We start from the raw sequence: 21,766 nt of genomic DNA, 5'->3' as shown, positions 1-21,766 counted from the left end.
CGGCACTGCACAACTTGAAATACAATATTTATGTGACAGCGCATTAACTTGCATTTTTTGGTGATGAAATAAATGTCAAGCTGTAAAAGTTCAGAGCAGATTCATAGTTACAAACTTGAGCAGGGCAGCACAGTATAAAATGTAATGAAAACATCTTCAGAACAAAGTACTGACTTTAAAGAAAAAACAAGCAAGGGACATGAGATGACTAAATTAGACTTTAAAACTGCATCCAGAAACAATGGAAGAGCTCTTTTGAATTCAGTACATATTCCATATTTTAGGGGGCCACATTTTACCAGTAAAGTTATCTCATCATTTGTAATCCTGCTCTGTGTGTCGGGTCTCTGGACCACTGTCCTTACTTGGTTGGGACTGTGGGAGGCTCTTACCACAATGTGGACCTTTGGGGGTTACTTAAACCTATTTATTGTGTGGAAAGCTCATTAGTCACAGCAGAACATGCTGATCTAACTGGCTGCCCAAGTTAATATACTGATGTTAGGATTGTTGAGCTTGCACTGCATGTTTTAGCAAACTCTTGCACACTAGATCACATGCAGAAGTATTAAAAACCACCATTAAATAATTGGAAATACATTAAGTGAGATTGACGTGTCCTGTAATATTCTCCGCTATTAAATACTACTAGGCTGTGTGCAGTTGGCTCTTATATTTAGTAGACATGCTCTGTTGCCATCTTCAACAGTCCAGGAAAACAGCCACTCGTAACCACTAAAGGACTGCCCTCTTCCTTTTCCTGTTCTCCGTCTCTGTTTGACCTCACTTCACCTTGTATCTTTACCACAAGGGCTTTTCATTGGCATCAATTCTTAAAGGAACATGCTGGTATTTTCACATGTTTCGGCCCATTTACTGCAAATTGATTGTGTTGTGTGGATTTGTGGTGAAAATGCAGACTGTACTGAAAGGTTTCCGGTTTGCCTCTCTCAGATTCTGATTGATATCCGAGATCTGGTTGGTTGACCATTGAATAGCAAACTTTTTCATACTACAAGCTATTGTTGTTTCATCAGTGTCTGCGTTTTCTTATTGTTTTGACTTTGTTTTTCCAACAGCATAGCTTGTGAATGCAAAACTGTTTGGCTTCTGAGCTGACTCTTAAAGGTTTAGAGCTTTCCACAAGCACCCGAACACATCACCTGGCTTTTGGCTGCATATTTACACAGTTGTAAATTGAACTTAACAAAAATAGACAACCAGTTGTTCACTCTAATGTTTTATTCAATTTATACAAGTCAGTATTAGTAGTAATACTAAATACAGTAGGAGAAGTAGTAAATAGGATAAAATATGTAAAAAACTGCCTTTTCCTCCCAGCTGCACCTCTCACAGTTTCTATAAAGTTTCCTGTGTTCCTATCCTTCTCTCACTTTCGCTGATACTGCTCTTTATGTCCCAAACAGGATGTAGCAGCTCTACAACAGAAGCCATTAAAAAAGTGTTAAAACTCAGCCCAGCAGCCACCGGCATTCATCAAACTGGCAGTTGCAGAGATAAACTTCCACATTATTTTGTCACACAGTTATAATTTACTTGATAATAACAAGCGCTAAGCCCCTATGTTATGCACATGTTTTCATTTTATTTAGCTTACAACACGGTGTAGAGCCAATTTGAGTCTTTTTGGCTTCTCAGACGTAGAATGGAGCATAATCCGTAACACAACACTCATACCAGATCATAATTAAGTGATTATACTTTTATACATATGCAACAACTTTTGGTCAGTGGTGCTTTTGTTGAGTTGCTGCAGCTTAATTGCTGACAAGTATGCTTTGTCTCAAATATGCATGGCCCAGTTGCATAAACACAGAAAAGAAGGCTAATTAGTTTTGGCTGAGCTTTGTTTTACTTACAATCAGAGGATTATTTTCTATAGCACCGCTGTAGAAGAGACTGTGATTATGATGTTTATTTGTGTTCAGTATGTATGTATGTATTTTGAGGGTAATATGATCTGTTAAAAGAAAGAAAATATCTATTGACCCTATACTACTCTGTATGATTTTGGACTAACACAGTTCAGATCTTTGCCCCTCAGAAACTCTTAAAGGAGTTTGAAACAGACCACAATTCTGTGAGGAAAGTAGTGCTGCAGCTGCTCAAGAGTGACCTCACTGTACATACACACTCATGACATGTGTACACACATACACACACACACAAGCACAACCCAGTCTGCTGGTTTTCCTCTCAGGGCGCGACATAAGGAAATGATATGTAGCTCCCTGTGAGATCCGCCTTCCTTGTAGGATCAACAAACAACAGGATTTATCACCACCTGAGGAACAACAAAGACATGAAAGTGCTCCACTGTTACAAAGGGAACAATATTTATTTGATCTCTTTCACAGCAACATAGAATGACATGATGTTGGAGTGGTTGTGTGCGATTAGACACAGCTCATCAGCTTATTCTATTGACTTTTTCCCCACAAATACGTGTTCAGATGAATCTTAAACAGACCTTCCTCCAACATTGAACAACAGGGAACAATAAACATTTACCACCACTGATGCACTTAAGGAGCAATTTCCATTTTCAACATCTGTCTTATACAAGTGCTCATTATTTACAGTGTTGGGACACACTGATCTCACACTCAGTGGGGCCCTGTGCGATATATATGTTGCATAAATAAAGATGTGAGTGATATGGCGTGTTGGAGTTACAGTCAGTTACTGTGATGCAGGTTGTCTCTTTCCCGCACCGGTATCTGTTTTCCTCTTTCTATCTTCAGCTCTGAGTCTTCAAATATATATTTTGGCTGGATGCCAAACAGGCTCTGCTGTTGTCAAAGCACAAATCTGCATTTCATCTGTGTAATGATTCTGTTTCTCCTCAGAGTTTGGGATTAGCATCTGTTAGTTTCCATTAGATTAAATCATTTCAGGCATTTCAGTATTGTTTATTCAGAGTTTTTAATACAAAATACAATCATTTATGGACACGTTTCTTTGCAGTTTTGAAATAGTGAGTTGTGTAATTTTTCTACTGTGTGTTGAGCTTTATGACATTTTACAGCAACACTCTTCAAAAACAGAAAACTTTTGCCATAACATAATGTGCAGACTTGGACGTTTTTAAGTCTGTGTAAAGCAGTGTTTATTCCTCAAGTTGGATTTATTTAATAAAGTTAGATTTCTAAACCTTAGAAATAAAGTACCATTCCACACTAACTTTTGTTTGGGCCTTCTTCTCACTTTGTGTAAAATTATATCCTCACTTCAGTTATATCAGTAATGTGAATGCTGGTATGCGGTCCCTAATCTGATGCTCAACTTATAGCAAATATTAAGAAGCCAAATGTTAAACTTACTATCTCAAAGTTATGTTGATGAAAACTGATCTCAAACCATTTTGTTGCAGATCACTTCACTCAGGTGCTGCACTGTGAACATGAGTGTGTGAGAGAGCTCGCCACCCGGCCAGGCCGCCTCTCACCCATGGAGAACTACCTGCCTCTGCACTACGACTACCTCCAGTTCGCCTATTACCAGGGTAGGTTGCTCAAAGTCTTTGGATAACCCGCAGACATATATTTAGACTGTTTGGTGGATACACTGATGAATGATTGTACCTTTAACCACCTCTAAGAGATACAACCACTTCTTTATAACACTGTGTAACAGAACTTTTCAAGTTACCAAACGTGAAATCTGTCTGACTATCCTTTGTGTAATTATGATGAAAGAAGATGAATACACCCACAGGTCATACACCCAAACACACATACATGTACATACAAGAACTCACAGTGACCACAAAGAGCTGCTGACAGGTTGAGTGAATCAACAGTGGACCGCACCCTGTTAGTGGTTTCACATTGTTTCAAATAAGAGTTTTACTGATATTATCTAGTGTTTGTTTGTGTTTGTGTGTCTGTTTGAGTAATTTTTGCTGCATAAGGGTGTTTCCAGTCTCATGTTGGAACACTAAGATGTGTTTGTGTCTTCTTCTAGACGAGGGGAAAGATAGTGTGCTGAGTAGTGAGATCACCAGATTATACTTAATGACCCCTAAGCATGTGTCTCTTATAAAGCAAACTGGATCATTGGGCCTGTGCAAACACACTGAAAGCTTTGATTCCTAGCAGCCGCTGATGGGAGTGTGATGTGTGTGTGTATGTGTGTGTGTGTGTATGTGTATGAGTCTGTGGAAGGCTAAAAAACTTTGTTACCTGAGTTTATTTAAAAAAAAGGGTCTCTGATTTAGTTATTTTACTGTATTTTAAATGTGGAAATGGCTGCATTATAGTGTACATCACTGCTGATAAAAAGCCCAAACCAATTAATCAAATTTAATGACATTTTCATGATATTTAACCCCATTTTTGATACTTACTATGGCCTGCGTTTTTCAGCAGTAACCATGATTTAGTATATTTGCGTACTTGACAAAACAATCTCACCTCAAAGGCAGTTTAGTAGCTGTTATATAATTACACACATGTGTTATAATTATGTAATTGCCTCTCTATAGAGCAGTTTTCATGTGCAAAAGATGTTATGACTATGTCAGACAACTTTTTTTTTTAACTATCTTCTTAATTAAATGATTCCCTGCAATAAATCCTCTCAGCCAAAAAGTTGGGCTTGGTGTGCTGTAAACAGAAACAGTTGCTCTTCTTCTGTTGCACCCCAGTTGTTGAAATATGTACCTATATACTGTACCTACATTATTAAAACACAGCAGGTGTCAGCAAATCAACCTGGACTGGAATCTTAAGGATTATAACTTTAAGATCTAAATGTGTTATGCTATAATATTTGAAAAAAGAAGTTGTCTCTCTGCACAAAAAACGCTGTCAGGATGCCCGAGGGCGAACTTTGCAGTTAGTTACTTTACTTTACCTACCTTATTCTTAATAAACATTTATTCATTTAATGAATTAATTATGTTACCCATTAGATCATTTTTGCGTTACCTGCTTAAAAATTAGACTGTACATTATTTAGACTTTGGCAGTCATGTTTTAAAGATAGACAGGATTACTCCTTTGAGCCATGTTCATTTACATCCAGCATACTTTGATTGCATTTTTAGCAATTTCATAAGAATTTGCACTTTTTTTTTAAAGGTCACAATTTTTCAAGTTAGTCCTAAAACAATAGTCAGGTGTCCAAACGAGCATTGACACATGATGCTGTGATCATTCCTCCTGTTCAGTGAGCAAAGCTTGTTTGTGCATATGGGCACCTGACTATTGTTTTAAGACAGACTTGAAAAATTGTGAACTCATCCTTTAAGTAACTGCATGCTTATTATCTGGATCAGAAATCTAAGGCAGTCACCACTTGGCACCAATCAGTAATCTGACGCAGCAGCACTGTGACCTGTGTTTTACACTCCACAGTGGCTCCTCACCACACTGCCGCAGTGGAAGTTTGCCATCACTCAACAGCCTCTCATTGTGCTTTAGCTGCTTAAGTTTCCTAAATAAATCCTCAGTGACGTTTTTTTCAGTTTGACTGAGCTCAAATCTCCAGACTCTTATTGACCTGGGAACACGCAGCCGACAGCAGCAGATACGCTGCCTCAGCCAAGACAGGAAGTCTTTGGTTAACCCTGCGCCTTTACAAGCTAATAAAGAATGCGTTTGTGTGTGCACTTAGCAGCAGTAGTGCTGAGCAGTACAGTAGGTGTGTATGTACGTGTTTGTGTGTGTGTGGCTCTGTTTGAATGAATGTGTGTGAAAATGTGTTCGCATGTGTGTTCAGCTCAGGTTGACAGCTCAAGACGGTCCTGATGTATGTTTGTCGCACTTCATCACTGACATTCCTCTGTCGTTAAGACAGCGTGGACCGTGTGAGTGTGTGAGTGAGTGTGTGTCTGTGTGAGTGTTGTGAGTGCGGTTTCCACTATCTCAACCAGAGTGAGGCTTTTGCTCCATTGTGGTAATGGTTTCGGAATGTCTGCAGTGATAGATAGATTTCCACATTTCACTCACACACTGGTCATCCAGTTGACCCAGATAACTCAACAGCTCTGTAGAAAAGAAAGCTTTGTGTGAGTGTCTGTGTGTGAGCCCAGTTCCTTAACTGTGTTCAAATTTAAACCACAAACAGAAACCTCTTCAGCTGCTTTCCGTCTCCCTCTCTCTCTCTCTCTAGTGGAAATGCTGGAGGAGGCTCTGCAGTGCGCTCTGACCTACCTGTTATACCATGAGGGAGACGAGTTCATGGCGGACAACGTGGATTACTACAGAGAGATGCTGGGACATGACGGCAGGCCACGAGAGGTCAGAATCTGCTGTATGAATGCAGGGCGGACAGAGATAAATGGATGTGAGAGGCTGAGTGGGAGAGATAAAGTAAATACCAAGGAAGATGTTTCTGTGGAAGGTCAAGGTCTTCCTTTCCAATAGATGATGGAAGGTCTCACTTAATGAACCCCTGGCCTTTTTTATAGAGGCATACCTTTTTTTGTGTGGTTTGGTTTTTGCTGTTTTTCATATTTTTTATTAATTTGAGTGCTCAAGATTACACAGTGTGAAATTTACAGGCACTCTGCCATCTGAGCAGGGAGAAAGAGGGAAAAGAAACAGAAACAACAGCAAAACAAACAAGATAAACAAAGAATGCGCAACAAAGAAAGCAACCTGAGTACCCAACCAATTTCTCTCCAATGCCGTTGAAGATATGTATGTTACACAGATGTGTTTGGCAGATAGTGAACATAACAGCTTTAACACCCAGTTAGCATATCTACCTATGGACAGTTAATCCAAACTTGGAAAACTTGCAAAAACAACAATATATGTTTACTTGATTTCTGCTTTTGCTGAAATGACATAGAATAAGCATAGCAAATTAAAACACTAATGAAATATCCCTTACTAAGTGGTGAATGATGTCACAGGGATCATAAAACATATACTCTCTGTCACAGTCATACAATACTGATGTTTTTCCCTGACTTGAATATCATATCTTGAGATTTTTTTTGAGGTATTTTATTAAAGGCTGCCAAATTCAATCTTACCTGGCAGCCTGGTCTTCCCCAGAAATTTGAGTCCTTCAACCACTGAAGTATTGATCATGTCTGAGAACCACATTCAAAAGAAGAGACATTTAACTCTTAAGGGCATTGTCACCCTGAGCCTGTCAATAGCAAATTTTGATGTGAAGGATATTTTGAAGGATGGATGGATGATTGTGTCTGTGTATTAAAATCTGAACAGGTGGATCACTGTGAAGGAGATAATGGGGCTCCATTTGGTGAAAAATATAAAAAAGAGTTTAGTAAAGAAGTTAGACACAACATAAAATACATTATGGAGGCAGTTACTGCAGATTTAGACAAATTATCTGCAGAATCAGCCAATGTATCACAATATGAAAGCTCATTCTTCTTTAAGTCTAGTTGGTGGGATAGGAGACTTTGGGGCGACTACTGCAGACATCTTGAAGGATAGCAGTTGACTTTGGGTCTTTGCCACATAGTCTCTTGTAGGTGGTTAAAAGAATCTTAAAGCCAATAATATGAGGTTAAAACTAGAGTAATGTAAGCACACCGGTGTGTGACAGAAGTCTGGCAGGAGTTTTTTCAACAAGCTATGGTTGTTTAATTGAAGAATGAGCAAATCAAGAGGAAGAATCAATACAATAAAATAAGCAGGAGTGTGGGGGGAGGACAGAAGGCATGCAGGGAAGAGAAAAGTGTGGATTTGAGGAAAAAGGAGGAGACAGGAGGCAGCAGGCCGTTTACTGTATATCTTGGACGAACTTGCTACTCGCCGCTTGGCAGGAGTCGCCTCTTAAAGTTTGCTTTTTACTTGTACTATATGTTCTCCATCCAGCTGGAAGTATTAAGCAAATGTTGCTACGTCAATGTGTTTATGACAACATATTTCTTCCTCGTTATTAGGTTCGTTATTATTTCCTTGCCCCCTAGTGTTCATAACACACTGTGTAATTATAGGCTGAACGTTTAGAGAAAATTAAATTTGCAAAGTCTGGTTTCTCATTAGCCACTTCAGTGTTTGTCTTTCTTAAACTCTGATCAGCTTCTTTGAAAAGTGAAGCAGCGCCTTGCTCAAGTCCCAATTACACAACCTCCTTTTCCTAGAAAGCCTGGTACTCATTAGAGCGAGCGAGGCTTCCCAGCAGGGCTGTGTGAATGTGTAAGTGTGCGGTTGACATTGCGTATGTGTGTGCCCGATAAAGAGAGACTGAGAGCTGATGTGCTGCAGCTCATGCTTATGTTTTCGTACCCATAGCTTACATTTTTCTAGCCCTCAGCTCTTACCAGTCCCGTCAGTTTACAGCACATTCATTAGCCCAAAGATCGCCTCTCCTCTCCGCGATCTCTCTCCCTCCAGCCTTGGGGAGCTCATTTTCAGATCCCTAGATCTCAGTGCCAGACCTGACCCGTCTCCCTGCCAAAGAATCCTGCCTTTCAGGAACTGTGGAGGAGGAGGAAAAGTCATGTCAGAGTGCCCAAAGAAGTCTCTGGAACAATTTTTGGGGCTGTTTGTGTTAAGGGTGATGGAAAAGAGGACTTTACTGTTTTTTTTTTAAACTGCTACAAGAACGCTACTGGCTGCTCAGGTTTCATTATACTCACCATCATTGCCTCAGCCCTAACCATCTCTCCTCTTCTCGCACATAGACAAAAATACAAAAAACAGGACTGTATGTCACTTTATAGCACACTGACACTCAGATGTGTTCACACAAAAAGTGTCTTCTTTCTGTCAAACAGCATATATTATGAAAACAAAGACACAACTAGAGCTAGACCGATAAATCAGCCAGTATTAGCTGACTGTGGATATATTGTATTAGTGTATATGTCAGCTGATAAATTATAAGAAATTGAAGTATAAATATACTAAGGATATGATTAAAATCATTTAGAAACAGTATCTCCATTACGTAGTTTGTCCACCAGAGAGCACTGACAAGTTTGCGTTTCAAACGTAAGATGTTCTGCTCAGTTCATATCATGGTCAAATTTTGGGGATCCTTATCAAAAATGTTTGTGCATGTTATGTGTTTATGTAACAAAAATGAATACCAGATTTTTTTAAGACTCTGAAATATTTATTCATGTATGAATTTGGATGCCCATTAGCTTCCACAGTGTTGTTGCTAGTCCTCCTTCCACCATAAAATAAATTACAATAAATCAACATTGTTCAATACAAGAGAAAAAGTCAAATTCATACCTCAATAACCTCAGTAAGTAAAGTTGCAAAAACAAATTGTTACAACCAAAGAAAAGTCAGTACAATTTTGTTAGCGGTCTGAAAAATCCTGTATGAGTCACTCTCTTTACACAGTAGATCATATATTAAGTCTATCTGTCATTGTCTTTCTAGCACAATCCACTTTAATACAGAGCCATCACAGCAGGCCTGAGAAACACCAGACTTTTTTTTTTTGCTTCCATTCAAGTTTTTACTCGAGGCAGGAAACATCAGTAAAAGTGTCCCTCTGAGAGGACAAAAAGAGAGAGAGAAGCCATCACACTCCATTAGTCCTGGCTCTGAGGCGAGCAGAGCCGAGGGAAAAATAAAACTCAATCTGGTTCCCAGGACAGGCTTTCACTGTCACTTTTATAGGTTGAGCTCTGATACATGAAAGATAAATATTAAACCATTCATACTGTTGTCTTTACTGTATCTGTGAGCACAAAATCTGAACATTTGTGAATACTGATCCTCTCAGCTAAAACATTGGTGTGAACATGGAACATTTCTTTACGTTACTGTTAAATATTCTTTGTATTTTTCTGTCTTTTCTACAGTAATTTTGCACCTACACCAACATCTCTCAAGGATGAATGCATGCATTTACTTTACTAGCTCAGGAAACTGTTTACCATAAATCTTTGATGTGTGTGTGTGTTCACAGAGAGCTGCATGGTACCTGAGGAGGCACAAACAGGAGCTGGAGCTGCTTCTGATTGGCAGCACAACCATGGGTGTGGGATTCACTGAAGGGGTGAGTTAATATAATTATCATAAAAAAATATTTTTTTCATGTTTAACTAAAACCTCAAAGAAGACTGCATGTACTTATTGCAAGACCACTCCCCTTTGCTTCTCAGTTTTACCCAGAAATGTAAAGAGATTAAGTAATTTAACAGGCAGTTATTTGTAAGCCGGTCCACATGTCTCTCTCTGATGCAGAGCAGACACAGATCTGCTGGGTGTGTAAATAATGTGCCCCTGCTGCTGGCTGAATCAAAGCAGAGTAACAGGTGTCTGGCACGGCCACCCTGCACCACTGTCCTCTCAGCCAACAGCGACACTTGCTGGTTATTAACAGGACATTACATATTTTAAATTTCTTTGCAAACAGTATTTCTGGAAACACAGAAGATGTGAATAATTTTATGTATCAATCAGATCAGTCCCACTGGTCTTTTGGTTTTTATCATTTTAAACACTTCCTGGCATCAGAGCTTTTGAAAGTGTAAAATGTGCAGATGTACAGATTTCCATGTGTTTTTCTTGCAGAATTACTGGGGCAACACAGGCGGAAGAGACGACTCAAACAGGTAAAGACAGACCTGTAAAACTTGTGTAACACTTTATAATATATATATATATATATATACAACTGTATGTCTTCTTGTGACCACGGTCCCAAGGCATCCTGACTGTAGTAGCATAAGCTGCATATACTGAATTTGCAAAGTTTGAAATGACAATTTTGCATAACACAATGACTCTCCTCTGTTTTTGCAGGATTCCCTCAGGGACAGATGGCTGGATGGAGTACGTTCCCATCTCAGAGAAAAAGAACGTCATTGCCTCACTGCAACTCAAAGAAGGTAAACTGTCACTGGTAGCAGAGATGGGCAGAAGAGGAGTTAAACTGCAAAATCTTTTCGGACCGCCACGGTTTAGATAATATGTTGCATTCTTTAAATGCTGCTCTGTGATCTATGTAGGTGGCCCCTTGGTGTATGACAGTGTGCAGCTGGTGCAGAATTCTGTGGCCTTGAACGGGAGCCAGCGGGTGCTGCTGGATAATGTGATAACTGAAGAAGAGTGCTTAGAGCTCAGAAACTTGGCACATGTAAGGAATTTATACAACTTTAATAAAATCAGGACTTTAAATCAACAGATTAGTCACAAACAGCAAAAAAAAGACTCTCTCTTGAAAGTTTTTTTTGGCTGTGTTCTTGGCTTCCAGGCGGTCACGCTAGCAGGAGATGGCTACAGAGGCAAGATGTCTCCACATACCCCCAATGAGAAGTTTGAAGGTGCCACTGTGCTCAAAACCTTGCAGGTACACGAACATAAACACATGTTACTAGATCATCAGTTGTGGAGAAGTGAATCTAAAACTAAGAAGTCAAAATTCAATTCAGTATTCAATAAAATGTGTCACCTGTACAGTATCTTTCTTGATTCATTATTTGACTGTGTATTATAATGTCTTTTTTTTGTTTGCCACCTTGCAGTACGGATATGAGGGCAGAGTGCCGATGAGAAGCGCTCGCCTCTTCTATGACATCAGTGAGCGAGCGAGACACGTTATCGAGTCCTACTTCATGCTCAACTCCACTCTGCACTTCTCCTACACACACCTGGTGTGCCGAACAGCCATCACAGGTCAGTCACAGGCAGAAACACACATCGCTTGACACTGAAAAACTGTCACTGATGTTTCACATTCTGTGTGATAAGGTGGTAGATTTAAATATACAAGATCTCGGGATAAAATCTCCTTCTGTGTCAATTTAACATATTATTTGAAAGGCTGTATTTATGATTTTTGTGTCTGTTGGTTGTACATTAACAGGCCAGCAAGACCACAGGAATGACCTGAGCCATCCCATCCACGCTGACAACTGTCTGCTGGACCCTGAGGCCAACGAGTGCTGGAAGGAGCCACCAGCATACACGTATAGAGACTACAGGTATGAGCCACCTGCTGCCAACACAGTAACATTAATTAGCATGAATTATAATCATTCATGCTGCAGCTGTATCACACAGTTAAGCATTTATAATTTTCACTATCATACAGTAACCCTGCGTTTGATCTGATCTCCCCTTTACTTTTTATTTCATTTTTTAGTGCACTGTTATATCTAAATGGAGATTTTGAAGGTGGGGAATTCATCTTCACAGAAATGGATGCCAAAACAGTGACAGTAAGCTGCTTCTCCTGTAATATGACTATGAATATGAATTACTACAGAAAATGTATTTCTTAATCAGTTCCCTTAAACATGATTTTTTAACCACTTCAGCCTGGTTGACCTCTATTGAAAAATGAATAAAGAGCCTTGATATTCTTCCAACATTAGCCAGTCACAAAACCAACTGTAATTTCAGACCATTGCCTTTTAATTTGAGATGTTTCTACAAAAAAGGAAAGTTATATGAGGTCAAATCATGTACTGAAAGGGAGGATTATTTCTGGGTAAAGTCATCATATGAGTAGAACCAAACAAAATATAAACACAACAGGCTGCTCATAAAAACTGTGTAATCAGCTTTGGATTCAGCTCAAAGACAAACATCTGCTTTAACAATGAAGCTCCATAGTGAAGACTTTGTCTTAGTAATATGAATAAATGGCTGTAATTTTAACCTCATCTCCCCCCTGCACAACCTCTGCAGGCGTCAGTGAAGCCCAAGTGTGGCAGGATGGTGGGTTTCTCATCAGGAGGGGAGAATCCACATGGAGTTAAGGCCGTCACCAGTGGGCAGAGGTGTGCTGTGGCTCTGTGGTTCACCCTGGACCCGCTCTTCAGAGAACTGGTAAACTGCTGCTTTAATTTAAGGGGCTTTGGCAGACATGCTGACTTGGGGTGATAGTCATTTTACTTCTAGGCTGATCCTAATTTTGGTTCTGTTGGTTTTGCTTCTTATTCCAGTTTGGAGTGAAATATAAGTTGTAAAACATGTTATATTGAATATTTAGCGCTATTGTTGTCATTATTTCAAAGATTCCCTCTTAACATTTTTGTGCTTTGAAGGGAATTGCATTTAATCAACCAATATGATTTTATAAAGGGCAGCATTGTTAATTTAGGAATCCTTTTTTTCACCCGACTGCAACTCATGCTACCAAACAAAGCAGTTTTAGATACTCAAAGCTTGTCTTTTTAACTCATGAACTGGGGATGCAGAAGAGAAAGTTCCCTCCTCCATAAATTTGAGACCATAGAAGCCTAAATTTAATTCTGGTATCAGATTTGGACAGTGGTGGAAAAGCTCTCCACAAAAGTAACATAGTCAGGTTATTATGTTTAGGAGGCACATCAGACCAACACAAGAGTACAAGCATAGAAGCAGGCAGTACAATTATTGCTGTAATCTGAATATAATTTGAATTTCCTTTGAAAAACAGACTCGCTGAAGCTTCATATTCTCTTTCTATGATTCCCTTCACCAGAGTTAATCTTATTTCTCCCTCATTTCTTTCTTTTTTCTTCCCCAGGAGAGACTACAGGCAGATGAGGTGATCCAGGCTCTGGACTCGCAGTCTGTGTGGGGTCAGGGTCTCAACATCAACCCTAAAGATGAACTGTAGAAGCAGGAGAAAAAACCCTTCACCCATTCCCATCCCCTTCAATGAAAGCCTTCTATATATTTTAACTATTTATTGAATGACCTTTGAATCAGAACATTTCTAGTTTTGTACTGTTTGAAGTGCAAGATTGTCATTTTTGTGTTGTCAGTTGTGTGTTTTTTTCATGTTTCTCTACACACCAGTACTTGAGTTTACTTTTGGGGTTGTTTTTTTTTTTGTTTTGTTTTTTGTCTGTCCTTCCAATGACAGCCTCCAGTTAAAAAAAGTCAAACTAACTTTGTTTTGCTGTTTAAGAGTGCTCATACCTGTAATCTCACTGAACTGTGAAGAAGCCAAAGAGAAGAACGGCAGTGGAGTTTAGGTTGTTCTTGTACCTTGTTCTGGGCGACATATTCAATGGGTTTTACTCAAAAACACTATGTAGAGTCATTAAAAAGTACTTTAATTTCAGTGGTCAGTAGTTCAAAATAGTATTAATTTTCATCTTCACAAATAGTATTGTTACATATGCTACAAACCTTACTAACAACTTTATGTTATTCCATAATGGGTTTTTTTTTGTTTTTTTATTTCCGTGCCAGTAATATTTTTTTATCAAAGTAGGCAGTGCACTGTTTTTCTAATTTGGATATCTGATTCAAAGGATTTAAGAAAGAGATGTGTTCTAATATGCTGAATATTTAATGATCATGCACTCTGTCCTCCTCTGTGTGTTGAGTCTGAAACTGAAAATGTCTTCTGTCATTGCTTTGTCCACTTTTCCTCTTATTGTTGTTGTTGTTGTTGTTGTTGTTGTTTTTGTGATAAATAACTCCCCTCTTGTCTGGGCACACAGAGCAGAATACTGGTTTTCATGTTCACTGATGTGTGTGTTTTATATGTTACTTTTATTTATGTGTTTTTTAATAATAATACACAGCTGCTGTTGTTAATGTCAGCATTTAATATGAGGAACTTTTGTCATAAAAGATGTCAATCATTCCTGTTTCAAGGAATACATATTTGTACGGTCTTTTAATTCTTTATATTTTTGTTGAGGACACAGATGATAGGCCGAGTCGTGCACTGTAAATCCAATGGAGAGAATTATAGAAGAGTAGCTTTGTTGTTTCTACAGAGATTCAAACTGCTAACCAGAAACTTAGTCCTGTCGTTTTATGAGGTTGGCCACTTTTGTTTCACTGATATTTAATTATGAAATGCTGTAGCACAAAAAAATGTATGTGTACATGCCTATAAATTAAAAATATAACATCCAATATCTATATTTAATGGTGTACTTTTATTCATTCAGACTCGTCTTTTTGTATGACATAAGAATGTGTTTCATATCATGTCTAGTAAACAGCAGGAATATTTACAAGTAGAAATTTATATTTCATTCCTTTACAGTTACATGTATTGAAGTCACCTGTTGTATAATTTATTGTATCTGTATATATATACAGTATCTATGTAACCACAACACACTGTCAAAGGCATACAGTAACAAATGTTTCAGCTCTTGTCTTAAAGCTGTTTTTTAAAAGCCCTATTTAAAGTAAAGTGCATCTGCCACTACACAAAACAGGTAAATATAGTAAAAAATAATCTATTCGATACATTTCATCACACCTGAAGTCAATGTTGATGAATTATTTTCCCAGGTAAACTGAGTGGAGGTCACTGTGGTAAACTTTTTTTGTTATTTTGTGTCGTTTTTTAGAAATGTGCTTCAACATAGCTCAGAAATAGAAACAGAATAAGCTATGCCTTATATTCCACACCATGTTGTTCAGTCTGTGGTTAAAATTTAATCTTTTTTTTTTTCATGAGGTGATGCTGGCTGTATGGATTCAGAGGGCATGTTGGGTTTGTTTGTGCGTGTCAAAAGCGGTAGGCCAGCTGCTCAGTGAATCTGAATGACTTGGTTTCACTGGCCGTACACATCAGGTCCCGCATGCGTCGCGCGCGCCGCTCCTCCAGCACCAACCTGCGGGAACGCTCGCGAGCCGCCTGCTGCTCTGCACGCTTCTCCTCCCGCTTCCGCTTCAGCCACCTGAGGAAGGAAGAAAGGAAGGACGGGGTACTGAATTATCAAATATTTATATTGTCCTATCACAAAGAACCCACAATCCATAATGTCATTACTCTCCATGCCACTGAACTTTCCCTGCACTGGGATTTTGACCTTTGACCTGCTTACAAAACATTCAACCTACAAAATCCAAATGAACTCACTCTCAGAAAAACAAATGACAATTTTGCTAGCTTGCTTTTGTCTCTACTGTTGCATATGTCAATTACAGGCCACCATAAGAAGTGTGGAGACTGGGCCATAGACTTATGAAAGTAGACATAATGTTTCCTAACATGCAATGTTGACAGATTGAAAAAGATGATAATCTGCTCAAATCTGTTACTTGTGGTGAACATGTATAATGTGTATTTATTTTAGGGGCTGAGGTAACAAATACCAGGTAATATGTAGTAAAAATGTAGTGAGATGTTGATTTAAATGGGTTTTTTAATTACTTCGTTAATACTTAAAGTCCCCCTCCTCTCGAAAATGTGTTTTTCTTCTTGCTCCTTCAGTTGGATGTTTGAGCTTCACTGTGCAGAATGATGTAGGTGCAGTTTGACACCAGACACCAGCAAATCTGAGTTTAAGGCGTGTCTCTACGAGCAGGATTTGTGACATCACAACTATTTTGGAGCTAATCTTGGTTCGATAAGTAACTTACACAAGTGTGATGTGGAAATTTGAAGCCTCCAGTCCACATACAATGAGACTGAACTTCACAGTGAAGCCAGATACATCTTGTATCTGGCAGTAAAACTTTTAAAATAAAAAATATTTGCATATTCATATATTCAGGATTATTTTAATGAGGGAGAAGAAGTAGATGTAATATTAAGAATTTTAACAAGATAATTGAACTTTTTTTGTGGAAAAAACATATCAGACACAAATTATTATTAAATGTTTTATATACATGTTTATACATGTCTGGAGGGGATCTTTAAAAAAAATGTAAAAGAAAATAATGTAATCATTTCTGTGTAGGTGAGATGTGATGTTGTAACATCAAGTTACAATTAATCAAGGTTTTATTACTATAGGAAATGACAAGTGTAAAAGTATTAAAGTGAACTCACAGTTTGAAGGCACGCTCACAGTCCTCGCGGCTGCGTAGGAGGTAACCACCGTCCTCCTCCAGCCGCTTCAGCTCCACCAGCTGTCTCTCCCTCTGCTGCTGCTCCTGCTTCCTCTGAAGCCACAACCTGAAGGCCTCCTCTGGGTCACAGGAGTCCCTCTGCAGCAAGGAGGCAGAAAAAGTGGGTTAATGGCAAACATTTATATTCACTGTGACTACTGCTGTGATGTGCTCTTGCTTGAATTTTCTGTGAATTAAAGTTTGAGATTCTGCAGGTGGCCCTCCTTCCTTGTCGATAAAGCAGCGCTGGTTCCTGTTCAGGCTACAAAACCAGTTCTTTCTTTGCTTATTCAAAAACAAAAACTGCAGAAGTATCCTATGACAGACTGATGTGCTGAGAAATTCATAACTTCTTGGAAATCAATATATAGAACAAAGAACTCTCACACACTGTCTTCTGTGTAGAGGAGATTTATTGGGAACAACGTTTCGGTACATAGACCTTCATCAGGTTATTGAAGGTCTGTGTACCGAAACGTTGTTCCCAATAAATCTCCTCTAATTGCAAACACAGAAGACAGTGTGTGGGAGTTCTTTGTTCTTGGCTCATGGTCTTCTCCGACATACCTGTCGATCTGCAGGTGTGCAAAAGTTCTGCTCCTGGAAATCAATATATAACTTCACAAAATGAATGCTAGATAGTGAAATTTAATTCCATCCTTGTTTATTTTTATTAAATTCTAAACCAAATCAGAACTAGGCTGAACGGCAGTTGTGTTATAGCAATCCACTGGACATTAGAGCAAAGTAATAGTTAACATGGTCATTTTGTGTCCTGTAATCATAAATTGAAAGGAATTTCTCAAGCGGGGTTTAGCTCCTCCATTAAACACCTAATGCTTGTAAAATATTGAACAAATTTAATAACATTAGTGACTGTTTCCCAGCTACAGTCCCACCACTGAATCCTCCTTTAAACTGTATATTTGTGTTTTAGCAGGTTGGTGTGCCCCCTTGTGGCCATACCTTAGAATTCATTCTCTCCATCTCCTGGGCTCGGTGGATCCTTCTCTCCCCCTGAAGCTGCTCTCTCTTCCTCATCAGCCAGGCCTTGAACGCCAGCTCGTTCTCCTGCTTCTTCTGCTCTTCTTCCTCAAGTTTCCTCTGCTCTGCCTGACAGGGAAGCACAAGAGATTAAAAAGAGTTATTTAAGAAAGAAACAACAATCCTTAAAGAGGAAACATAATGCATATGCTATTTTGTGGATTTGATGTTGTGCTACACTCACTGGCGAAAGTTCAGAATTTACCCCCAACCTTTATCTAACAGACCTTCCTTCCTACCTCTCTGGTCAGCTTCTCCTTCCTCTCCTGGATCTTCTGCCGCAGCTCTTTCTGCTCGGGAGTGAGGATGTAGGTGGCCTGACAGGGTGTCCCGGTGGCCGACTGCACCCGCCGCCTGGTGTCTCTCCTCTGGCTGCCTCTTTGGCTGTGGCTGGCTGAGCTGGGCCTGTTCCTGGGTTGTGCTGGAGGTCTCGGGGCCTGTAGATGATTGACGGCCTGCTGGAAGCGAGAAGATCCAACGCGAGAATGAGGAGAGAAGGAGGAGGAGGAAGTGTGGATCTTACCGGGGCTCACAGTCTGCTCCAGGGAGCTGTAGCTGTTTGCTATGGGAGGGAGAAGGCCTTGACTCTCCACCTCTTTCAGGCTGACAAAGTCAAACTTCCCATCTTTTTCTACAAGGACTCTGCTCTCCTTTAGCCCCTGCCCTCTCTCACTGTTGTCCCCAGTCCTGCTGCATCCTCCACATCCACCTACACTTTTCTCTCGGGGGGAAAGTTTCAGCTCAGACAGTTTCCCTGACACTTCCTCTGCATCCTTAGCTCTATCCTTACTGTCCTTTCGCCCTTCCACCTCACTGTTGCCATCTTTCTCAAACTGCAGCGGAGGCACCACCAGGTCCACCAGCGTCTCTTTAAAATGCAGCCGCCTGTGCCGTGTCATATCTGGAGCTTCCTGGTCCTGCAGCTCCCGATTGGCTTGCTGGATCTTCTCCAGAATGTACTTTTTGTCCTCTTCTGTCTGGTCATCCATCCCCGGAGGAGGTGGGACTATAGGTGACGACTTATGTGGGCTGTCTCCGTCTGAGTCGTACTCCAGCGGCTCCATAGGTGAGGGCCACCTCTCTTCATCTTCTTCTAACTCCTCTGTTTTGTTGCCACTCTTCTCCTCCTTATTGCCTTTCTCCTTCCGTTTCATTCTTTGATGCTTCTCATCCTCCTCCAGTTCTTTGTCAATTTCTGCCTCTATGTCTTCATAGTCAGGACCCTGTGGGGTGGAGAAGCCAGCTACATTTATAAATCAGGTTTGAATGTAAATGAAAGAGCAACATCCATACTTCGCAGGCATGATAACAGACATGTGTAAGTGTGTTCATCAATATTGCATCCTGCAGTGACACAGAGAGAAAGAAAGTCACTGTATGTCAACAGAGAAGGTCTCACATGCAAGCAGTGAGATGTGCCAGCTCGGGTAACTCAACACTATTGACTGTCACACTTTCAAGGAGCAGGGTCAGCGACCCATTCAGCACCGAGTAAGTAGAGCAGTACGCCAAACTTAGTTTCATATGATAAAAAAATAGAAGCAGGATGATAAAGAAAAAGAAAAAATAAGAAAGCAGGAAAGGAGATGCAATCAGGCTGACTCACTTACCTGGTCCTCGCTCCGATCTTCCTCACTGATCAACCAGTCTAGATCCTTCTCAAAGTCGTCCTCATACTCCTCCTGGGACTTTGTGTGAACCACCTCAGTCATATTCTATCACTGGGAGAGGATCAGAGACAAAACGTAGGCATGACTGACAGTCCACAGCAAAATATCTCAACATCTACCAGCCAGATAACAAGGAACATTTTATGGATTTTTATTCCAATGGATGACTTTTTCTTTTAGAATGATTTCCTCTTGACCGACACTTAGTCCATGACAAAGACAATGTCCATGACATTCATTTTCCTCAGAAGATCAATTCTTATGTTTTGGTGACCAACTAACCTTTCCTCAGAACAAAACTCCCATTTTTAGCCCAACTACTTGTAAGTATGAATTGTAATGATGATTACAAACAAGGTCACTACAGGGCTACTGACCTTTTTCTAAACTCAGTTTTATTTATTTTTAAAATTATGTTTATGTATATTATGTTTGCATATATTTTTAAATCATAATAATGAGCAGTTTTAATCTCACTGTTAAATCAAAGAATCATAAATATGTAGCACAAGGTGTGTAGTCTTTGATTGTCTGGATTATCTATATTTAATGATATCTTTGACATGTCTGCATGTCCATAATGACACAGACACATATGCTGTAACTGTGGATACAGACATACAAAGAGTTTTTCATTTTCAAAAGTTTGTCAATTTATTAAAATGTTTATGCCTTGAATTATATTAATTTAGGCTTTTTAATAAATACCGTGCTATCAAACAAATAGCAGTAACATTACAGAAAATATTTTGAATCAAATAAAAAATAATTTAATACAAATATGAAAATTGCAAAACCTGCTTAGCCGATGCGGTGAATTCATGGAAGTTGTACTAATATCATCCATAAATCCACCTCGTCAATATCAGCCTGGCCATCATCACATCACAGTATGTATATTAGTTATACAGGACTGTACTGGTGTTGTGTTGTGTTGCTTGTGCGATTGGTCGTCACCTACTGGACAGAAATCAGTACTTCAGGGTTAACTATTCTTAATTGTTATTCCAACATGTCTGCTGACATTTTAGGTTATGTTTACTGTAGCTATCGAATCAATGTTTCTGTCAAGACATAACCATTTTCAGTAGCTACAGAATTATTAAAACAGAATTTAACATACATAGATTATAATCCTGTTTGTTTATATAGCTCTAAAATGAACAGGACAGATATAAGTAAGAGGGTGAGCTGTAAAGCAGATTTGGCGTCTATAGGAATCATATTAGCACAAATTTTGGCTACTGGGAATAAATAGCAGGAAGAATTGTTGCTTGTTGGTCAACTCACCGGCAGCAGGTCCTTGCGCAGTATTCTTGTTGAGTTAAAAGCGGTGAAAGAAGACATCCAGCCGGGTTGTTTGTTGACTATTTCTTCATCTAACTGGACCACACAGTGCCTGGCTGTCTGCGGAACAACACCTGTGCACATAATCTGCTACTAGTCTCCCCACAGCCTTTAAAGGTTTATTAGAGCCGTCGTCATGGAGACCGACAACATGCTTTACTACTTGCGCATGCGCATACGGGACACATGCACACACCACAACTCGCTTGCAGCTCATAAAATCTCTATGTAGGCTACAAACAAGGAAAGACACCCTGCTTTAAATTATTCAGAATTAAGAACTGCTGTAATCCTGTAGGAATTTTTAAAGGGTTACTATAAAAATAGCACTGTCGCTGTTTATTAATTTTACAATGAGTTATAATAAAAATTACTTTACTAGTGTTCTCTAGCTAAAGCCCACTTTAAAGCATTCAGTTAAAATGATTTAGGAAGATAAAAAGGCCAATTCACGATAAAACGGCCCCCACATGTAGCGCGTGTCAGTTGGATTGTATGATTAAATTAATTGCACATTTGTTGGGGAGTATACACCATATATTAACTGAAATGAGAAAAGGTTTAAGGTGGGTCTTGTATTATTACCTATCTTGTACAGTTAATATTAAAAATAAAACAATACAAAATAGGCAACAGATAAAACAATACTTTTAAAATGCTAACAACATAACACGGCTAAAATAAGAACAAAGATGATTAACAAAGGAGTCGTTTATTTACCATAACATTATAAGCTTTAATTCATAAACAAACTTGAGTGTAACCACATTACTGCATACAGGGGCCCAGCTTATTTTTACTTTGGTTAATGTTTGATGTAGCCATCTTGACAACACATTATCATTAGACAGTGGTGCCAGCTCATCAATCAAATGACTTTCGGTCCCATATTCTTAGAAGAAAACTATTAACATATGATATAAAATAGAAAGGCTAATTAAAATATTAGGAATATTAAGAGGCGATATTGGGATTTTA

The 21,766-nt window shown here is 39.2% G+C and overlaps 2 protein-coding genes across 5 annotated transcripts in view; one reads left to right on the top strand and one right to left on the bottom strand.

Annotated features, from left to right (window-relative positions):
- Positions 1 to 14,797, top strand: part of p3h2 (prolyl 3-hydroxylase 2) — a 64,550-nt gene extending 49,753 nt beyond the window's left edge. Inside the window, exons 4-15 of the mRNA XM_042415700.1 lie at positions 3,395 to 3,526; positions 6,139 to 6,266; positions 9,886 to 9,975; positions 10,494 to 10,534; positions 10,725 to 10,810; positions 10,931 to 11,058; positions 11,176 to 11,271; positions 11,447 to 11,597; positions 11,788 to 11,905; positions 12,067 to 12,142; positions 12,615 to 12,755; positions 13,438 to 14,797. Of these exons, the coding sequence (XP_042271634.1) occupies positions 3,395 to 3,526; positions 6,139 to 6,266; positions 9,886 to 9,975; positions 10,494 to 10,534; positions 10,725 to 10,810; positions 10,931 to 11,058; positions 11,176 to 11,271; positions 11,447 to 11,597; positions 11,788 to 11,905; positions 12,067 to 12,142; positions 12,615 to 12,755; positions 13,438 to 13,530 (1,280 nt within the window). The 3' untranslated portion in view covers positions 13,531 to 14,797. The remainder of the gene's footprint in view (positions 1 to 3,394; positions 3,527 to 6,138; positions 6,267 to 9,885; positions 9,976 to 10,493; positions 10,535 to 10,724; positions 10,811 to 10,930; positions 11,059 to 11,175; positions 11,272 to 11,446; positions 11,598 to 11,787; positions 11,906 to 12,066; positions 12,143 to 12,614; positions 12,756 to 13,437) is intronic.
- Positions 14,794 to 20,989, bottom strand: ccdc181 (coiled-coil domain containing 181). 4 transcript variants are annotated; one of them, XM_042415704.1, is made up of 7 exons: positions 20,732 to 20,989; positions 20,239 to 20,401; positions 19,382 to 19,492; positions 18,011 to 18,994; positions 17,694 to 17,840; positions 16,669 to 16,826; positions 14,794 to 15,568 (listed from the first exon to the last, which is right to left on the bottom strand). In XM_042415704.1, exons 3-7 carry the CDS (start codon positions 19,481 to 19,483, stop codon positions 15,397 to 15,399), a joined length of 1,563 nt encoding a protein of 520 aa, XP_042271638.1. In that variant the 5' UTR covers positions 19,484 to 19,492; positions 20,239 to 20,401; positions 20,732 to 20,989; the 3' UTR covers positions 14,794 to 15,396. The 4 variants fall into 4 exon arrangements, with proteins under 4 accessions (XP_042271638.1, XP_042271637.1, XP_042271635.1 ...); XM_042415703.1 differs by having other exon boundaries at positions 20,239 to 20,398; XM_042415701.1 differs by lacking the exon at positions 20,239 to 20,401 and having other exon boundaries at positions 20,732 to 20,988.
- Between the last annotated feature and the right edge of the window lie 777 nt (positions 20,990 to 21,766).

This window comes from Thunnus maccoyii, chromosome 7 (assembly GCF_910596095.1).
Source record: "Thunnus maccoyii chromosome 7, fThuMac1.1, whole genome shotgun sequence".
Lineage (NCBI taxonomy): Eukaryota > Metazoa > Chordata > Actinopteri > Scombriformes > Scombridae > Thunnus > Thunnus maccoyii.
Note: the sequence above shows the minus strand (reverse complement) of the source record. Positions and strands in the feature narration are given on the sequence as shown.